The sequence below is a fragment of the Bidens hawaiensis genome, unplaced genomic scaffold, assembly GCF_021521415.1.
Source record: "Bidens hawaiensis isolate Kalapana, Puna unplaced genomic scaffold, B.hawaiensis_p1.1 tig00015461_1, whole genome shotgun sequence".
NCBI lineage: Eukaryota > Viridiplantae > Streptophyta > Magnoliopsida > Asterales > Asteraceae > Bidens > Bidens hawaiensis.
This window is the reverse complement of record NW_027492384.1, coordinates 221,113-228,372: the sequence shown is the minus strand read 5'-3', so window position 1 is coordinate 228,372 and position 7,260 is coordinate 221,113. Positions and strand designations below refer to the sequence as shown.

Genomic DNA, 7,260 nt, shown 5'->3' with positions numbered 1-7,260 from the left:
TCTGACATTCTCTGACCTAACCCTGGTTCGTTAGCGGAGACTTAACGAATTAGGAGGCAATTCGTTATGGTCATTCGTTAAGAGGAGATAACGAAATAGAAATAGTTCGTTAAGCCATTCGTTAAGTAATTCGTTAACAGAGAATTAACGTATGAACCCCCAGTTCGTTATAGAAAGGCAGTTCATTATGGAAATCCAATTCGTTATAGAGAGCTAGTTCGTTATAAGGTCCATTCGTTAAGAATAACGAAGGAGCCCATTCGTTATGAGAGTTAAGAACTAACAAAGGAGCTAATTCGTTAAAGAACTGGATGACGAACCGGATAACGAACTAAAGCTTGAAAGAAGGATAGAAAGGTCCCTGGACTTAGAAAGTATGATTTAATTACATAAGAGCCCTTGGACTTTATTAATTTATGAAAGATACCTTTAAGGGTTGTTAGCGAGTAACGATTAACTAACTGGTTAATGAATCAATGAAGTAAAACCGGCTTAGACGCTTAAGACTAATTAAGTAAAAGTGAGAATGGCGAGAGCGGTATTTAACATTGTATTTATTAAACAGTGAGTCGCGCACAGCAAAAGAAAGGAGTAACCATTAACAGCGAACGTAACCGCAATCAGGTGAATTTCTAGCCCCATTTCCTTGTTATGTTTTCGGGGCTGTGTGCATACTCGATGTGAAGTGTGAATACACTCATCTTAAGTGGTAAGTCTATGCTATAGATGATATACGAGTTATTTATGAATGCTTGTCGGTGCATAAACGATCTTTGGATATTGCATGTATCGCCAAGGAGAGTGATTGCCAAGTGGTTATTAGTGTGTATGAATTCCATGATGTGACTTGCTTACTATGTAAATAATGAACTGATGGGAAGTGTGTTATAGACAAGTAGAAGTAGAGTGTGATAGAAGTGGATATGGGTCTAGTAAGGGTGTTAGTGGCATGACGATGGTACGTGGTAGGGTAAGCCTATACGTGCATTCGTTATTAAAGTGGCATAACGTGAGTGCGTGGTAGGACAAGCCTATACGTGCCTCCGTTATTAAGTGGCATGCCGATAGTACATGGGAGGACAAGACTCTACGTGCCTTCGTTAATTAGTGGCATAACGTGAGTGCGTGGGAGGGCAAGCCTCCATGTGCTTACGTAAACAAGTGGCTAAGTCGTTAGGGGCAGTTAAGTGGTTGAGCGGTAAGGTGAGCAGGTTAGATAGATGGCTATGTGTCTTCGGACACGTAAATAATTGCATGTAATGGTTGTATGGTAAGTTGCTTGATTAACTAGAACTCACTCAGCTTAGCTGACTTTTAGTATGCATGCAGGTGAGCAGACTAAGGAGCTAGCATGAGGATGACACATGGCACGGATTAAGCGGCTGGCATCTGAAGATGGAAGAAATGATGTTCTAAATATGATGTTTTAAAGAAAAAATCGAATGTTTTGTAACGAATAGTTGAAGTTAACATTTCCGCAAAAAGTTTAAATTAACTCTGATTTGTAAGAACTGTGTTTATGAGTAAATCCGACGCTAAAGTAGGGCATCGGGATTGGGGCCTTGCAGTTTTCCCTGAGATTTCCGTCTAGATCTGCCACTAGGTGGAAGGGTGTCGTGGGATGCAATCAAGATAATGTCATCGACATAAAGTTAAAGTTAAAAGGAATGCAAGCTGATTGCCCTTTCTGTATTAGATAAAGGGAGAATTCCCAAAATAGTCCAAAACATGAGAGAGAAATTAAAAATAGTCCAAAAGTTATTAAAATTCCCAAAATAGTTTATACAAACTTATCTGCAGCGTGACATTGGTAGTCGTGACGTGAGATTTGATTAACCACTCACAGTTTGACACGTGTAAAGGCGTGAAAGTTTCAACGAAATCTGTCTTCGCTAAGAGTTTTCAACCCAAAATCATTTTTTTCAGAAATTCATCTCCTCCGACGTATTTCAAGTGAATTTCGTCTCCTATGAGAAATTCAAAAAAGTTGCAAAAAAAAAAACTGATACTTTTCCAATGAATTTAGTCTCGTTAGATGATTTTCAAAAAAGTTTAAAAAAAACGATAATTTCCCAATGAATTTAATCTCCTCAGATGATTTTCATAAAAATTTTAAAAATATGGCAAGTATAAAGAATGTGGTGGGCGGTGGTGGTGGATGATGGCGGTGGGCGGTGGTGGTGGATGATGGCGGTGGGTGGTGGTGGTTGATGATGGCGGTGGGGTGGTGTCTATGATTTTCAAAAAAGTTATATAGACAACTATTCTTTTAATGCAAAAAAAAAACTTTCATCTAAAAAACCATCGAATTTAAATAATTTATAACAAAATTCATCTTTTTTGACAACTCTTTTTTTTATGCAAAAAAGATGAAATTCACCTGAAATGCGTCGGAGGAGATGAATTTATGAGAAAATGATTTTGGGTTGAAAACTCTCGGCGAAGACAGATTTCGTTGAAACTTTCACGTTACCTTTACACGTGTCAAACTGTGAGTGGCTAATCAAATCTCACGGCACGAGTACCAATGTCACGCTGCAGATAAGTTTGTATGAATTATTTTAAGAATTTTAACAACTTTTAGACTATTTTCGATTTTTCTCTCATGTTTTGAACTGTTTTGGGAATTCTTTCTTAGATAAATAGTGAGGAGTTCAACGACACTTTTGAAACCACATATAAGTAGGTATGTGGTGAATCGTTGAAAGTTGAAACCATGCCTTGAAAAGTGGAATATTCTCCAATCATTTTTTCATTTACAAATTAACATCCACATATAATACAAATTATTCCTAACCAAATATGATTCTTGCAAGGAAACTAATTATACAGAAAATAATACATTTAAATACAATATATATGCCATATATATATATATATTGTTTTATTCAACTGCTTACAATTATTCATGGCGATGATGCAAACTAGCATGGGCTTTTGTAAGTTCATCATTATATTCGGAGCAGGTTAATTAAGTTTCTTCTTATAATATATATTATCCAATCGTATATATTATATATGTTTGTTTATCATAACACATCTGGATACTATGATTCGGTTTATATATTGCAGGATGCACTTTTACATTGCTGCTTAACAATAGACTTATTAGCCGAACTTCGGGTAATATATACATTGCAGGCTTACGATACATAATACATGTGATGTTAATTGGTTTAGGTTATGATTTGTGTTTGAAATTGGTAGGGTTTATTCAAAGGAGATGAAGCAGCTCAAATTAGTGATGATGCACAAGCCATTGCACAGGTGGTACTTCTAGTATTGCTGTAAACAAACCGAACAAAGCCCTGTTCATGTTTGTCCGCTAAGCTTTTATCGGACAAGCACGGACAGCTAACCAAACGGAATTTCTTGTTCGTATCCAGTCGTTAAGGAAATGAACTTGTTAGTGAACGGTGCACGGACACAAATGAACACAAACAATGTTTTATTTGATTTGGCTACCCGATGGTCAGCGTCAACGGTTCGGTATGGCTGTCAAGTTTGGGGTGGTGTTTTTCTAACATTTATGTTTATGTTAATCTTACATATATGTTTTATAGTTAATTTTTCTTAATGCTATATGATAATATTAGAAAAGACATTAAAAGGTATTAAACTTCTTTGATGAACAAACATTAATGAACATCATCGGACGTACATGAACACATTATTGAACGCTCATGAACACATTTGAATGAGCATGGCCTCTGTTTGTTTGTGCTTGTTTATTTAGTTAGCGCCATTAAGTTTTTTTAGAAGGGAGGACCGTTGAGAGTAGATTTTTTTAAAATTTGTGACCATCAGTGGGGATAAACTCAGTTAGGATTGTTATTGGTCAATAGCCTTTAGTTGGGATTATTAAAATCCAATAAACCTTTGTTTAATCACGAAATTCCTTTGTCATGTTCTCTTATTTATTAAATAACCGAACATAGACGAGTTTTCTGCCGGACGTTCGGTTCGTTCACAGTCCTATTGCTGTTATTATCATTATCAAGTGCAGTGTAATTGACATTCATGTAACAATATGAATAGGTTCGTCGGTTAGCAATGGAAGTTCGCCAGGTGGCATCGGCCCCACATATAACTGTTATTAATGGAGGTTCGAGTGGTATATTATTTGAACTTTTGTATGATTTTGAAATTTTCTAATTCATTCAAATGGTTTTTTATATGATTCATATCACATTGATGCAGTTGATGTAAGATCTCTAGTGGTACCAGCTGCTGCATTATGGACTGTGGGCTATGGATACATGTGGTGGAAGGTATGATCGGTTTTGACTTTTGTTGACTTTACAGTTTACTGTTAACACGGATGATTTGGACTTTTAAATACTGACTGTCTCTCACACAATTGATTATTTAGGGTTATTCATTTTCAGACCTCATGTATGCGACAAAGAGTAACATCACAAATGCGGTTTCAAACTTGAAAACTAATTTAGAACAAGTTTCAGATGCTATCGCTGTAAGTCTGCAGTCAACTTTTTATTACTCTTTTCATCATTATTTTCAATGTTGATGTTTTATAACTTGTTCTTTTTGTTGTTTTCTTTATGCAGGCAGCAAAGAAGCATTTAATTCATAGGGTAGAGAACATCGATGCGAAAGTGGATAAACAAGCGGAGATATCAAAATCAATTAAAACCAAGGTACATTTGTTAGGCAAAAAACACGGTCTAAACAAATTACAAATTTGGTGAAACAAATTACAAACTTATGAAACAGGTGAATGATGTTAAGGATAGTCTTTCTCAACTTGAATATAGCTTGGGTGCACTTAATGAGATTGTTTTTGGCATGGTTAGTTTTCTACACGTGTTTTTGAGATTTAAATCAGTTCATGTTGTGTAATGTAACAATTCTATTGGCTTGCAGGATGTAATGATAATGACTTTAGATGAAAAACAGGAATTTGCTAGGCGTGGAGTGCAGTATCTATGCAATATATTTGGCGGAATGGTTGTACCGCTAGCACCTTTTAGCTTACACCATAATTGCATTCCTGATTTATGTATCTTAATGTTGAATTAAATCTTGATAAATGCGACCGAACTTATGTTGGTCCCATGTTATTATTGAACATAGGATCGATTTAAACTTGCTTGCAAGCCCGTTGGTGGTTCTCTCTCATATGGAGGACTGATCACCCTTAAGGTCGTCCGTCTGACTTACAAATATTGTTTTCTTAGATAAATACATTTGGTTCACTAATCTAATGTTAAGTTCTTCAGGGTGTCACGGGAATCCCTGATATTTTGGATTCGGCGGACCTTAACAATTTGCCAACAAAAGGCGTTCCTTGTACACATGGATTAAAAAGTCAATCAAGAATGCTGACCAGGTAATTAACTGATAACCACATTCGTATGAAGTTGAAACCTCATTTTGTCTATTTTCAAAACATAATTTGTTATAATTGTTGGTGTATAACAGGAGAAATTCGGTCAAGGTCAATGGTAATGTTTGACAATTTTGTAGTCGTCTGATCCGAAACCAAGTTGGTTCTTGAAACTTTTATTCATAAGGTGTACATACTCGTTAGCTCGAGTGAAAAACAATTATACCAAACCATAAGTGATCTATACATCTATAACGTTAATGAAAGATACACGCTTAGTGCCTAGAAGGTTTATTAATGTTCAACGAACCATTCCATAACGACTGACTTGGATTCCTAAACAATGACAACTCATCTTTCTCATCTTCTTCATCATCATCCTCATCCAATTCCATTCTGATTCCGACTTTGGAAGGACACATTCCGTTAAAAAACATCCCTCGAAATTCATTTCCTTCGGTTTTCATCATCTCCTTTGTTGCGTGCTCTTCTTCATTCCCCGGTATCAAATTCTTCTCCACGAGTTCTTTAAACATGGTTGATCTTAGAAGTAGGCTTAGAGCACTAGGAGCCGGCGACGAGTCAATATTATTATTGGAGTTGGAATCTGGAGTGATTTCGAATGGTAATGTGTTTGAACCAAAATGAAACTGAGGCTCATCAAGGAGTGGATTAACATGGTGGTTGGTGACGGGTGGTGGCGGCTGGTCTTGGGATTGCGGGATACCGCCAATGGGATTGGAATTGGGACCTGATCTTAGCCATCTTATGTATGCTCAAGTCAAAGTTTGTTACTGCATTGATTCCTCTGTATTCTATTGCTGCAATGTCATAAGCATGAGCAGCCTCTTCTTGAGTACCTGAAAGATGGTTAAAAAAGATTTAGTGGGTCCCACAAATGAAGGGTAAAATTGGGAACTCACTGTAAGTTCCAAGGTAGAGATACTTGTTGCCAAACACTCTTCCTATCCTTGCTTCCCATCTGCCATTGTGATGATGCCTGTGATTGAAGAAGTGTAATATCTTAATTAAGTGATATTAAAAAGTCTTTAAGTGAAAGAATAAGAAAGCATTGAAATGACCTTGCTACCCCTCTGTACTTCGATACGCCTCTTGAGAAACCACTGCTTCTCCTGTGAATGAAGGGCATTTTAGTCATTAACCATGAAAGCTTTTACTATTAAATAGTAGATACTACCTTCTTAAGGTGGCTAGATACTCCTCCTTGGTTGTATTTTGCATTATCTCCAATTCTTTGTCATATTCACTCACCTGAAACTCAGAAAAAATAAGTTTGACCATGCATAGTCAAAGTCAACGTTTGACTTTTAAGAAGTTTATAACAAGAATATTAAACTGTAACATTTGTACTACCGGGAAATTTGTAAAAGTAGACGTTCCCCAATACTTGATTGCAGCCAAGTCGTACGCTCTTGCAGCAGATTCCTCTTCATCGTATGCCCCTAAATCCGAAATCTCAATAGGTTAATTTTCTTGGCGTAGTTTATGATATAAAAATCTGACAACATTGCTTAGATGTTGATTTGTGACTTACCAAGATAAACTGTTCCATCCAATAGTTGTATCCGATGCGGTATACATGAAAAAGAAATCAATCAATAATCTGTTATATACTAGAGTATAACCTTAAGAACATATAAACTGATTTTGACTAGAGCTTGCAAATCATAAGGTGGGAAAATGTGGGTCCAGGGAAAATCTACTCAAATGTGTTTTGTAAAATTCTAATGTGTATTATTATGTCATAACTTTGTATATATATTGCCATAAAGTATTAAAAATACAAACAACCATCTCTAGCAAACCTTGTATTCCCTTCTTCTTTTGTGTTGCGTTCCACGATCCTTTGTCCCACAAGTGAGCCTCGTATCTTCCTGTCCATCGATGTCTGT

General features: G+C 36.3%; 1 protein-coding gene and 1 pseudogene across 2 annotated transcripts; one reads left to right on the top strand and one right to left on the bottom strand.

The window, feature by feature from the left end:
* The first annotated feature begins 3,967 nt into the window (after nt 1-3,967).
* Nucleotides 3,968-5,341, top strand: LOC143549289 (uncharacterized). The gene is made up of 4 exons (XM_077040220.1): nt 3,968-4,114; nt 4,201-4,271; nt 4,373-4,474; nt 4,569-5,341. Exons 1-4 carry the CDS (start codon nt 4,054-4,056, stop codon nt 4,707-4,709), a joined length of 375 nt encoding a protein of 124 aa, XP_076896335.1. The 5' UTR covers nt 3,968-4,053; the 3' UTR covers nt 4,710-5,341.
* Nucleotides 5,342-5,553: 212 nt separating this feature from the next.
* LOC143549300 (AP2-like ethylene-responsive transcription factor AIL6) lies at nt 5,554-6,920 on the bottom strand (annotated as a pseudogene). The gene is made up of 6 exons (XR_013138117.1): nt 6,903-6,920; nt 6,722-6,823; nt 6,546-6,619; nt 6,430-6,480; nt 6,271-6,347; nt 5,554-6,207 (listed from the first exon to the last, which is right to left on the bottom strand). The product of XR_013138117.1 is annotated as an AP2-like ethylene-responsive transcription factor AIL6 (transcript).
* Nucleotides 6,921-7,260: the final 340 nt, after the last annotated feature.

What these genes read in the sequence shown, in the direction of transcription:
- LOC143549289 (XM_077040220.1), top strand. Translation starts at nt 4,054, where the DNA reads ATGGAAGTTCGCCAGGTGGCATCGGCCCCACATATAACTGTTATTAAT. An exon ending in ATGGATACATGTGGTGGAAG is followed by an intron (nt 4,272 to 4,372) that starts GTATGATCGGTT and finishes TTGATTATTTAG; the next exon opens with GGTTATTCATTTTCAGACCT. An exon ending in AAGTTTCAGATGCTATCGCT is followed by an intron (nt 4,475 to 4,568) that starts GTAAGTCTGCAG and finishes TTCTTTATGCAG; the next exon opens with GCAGCAAAGAAGCATTTAAT.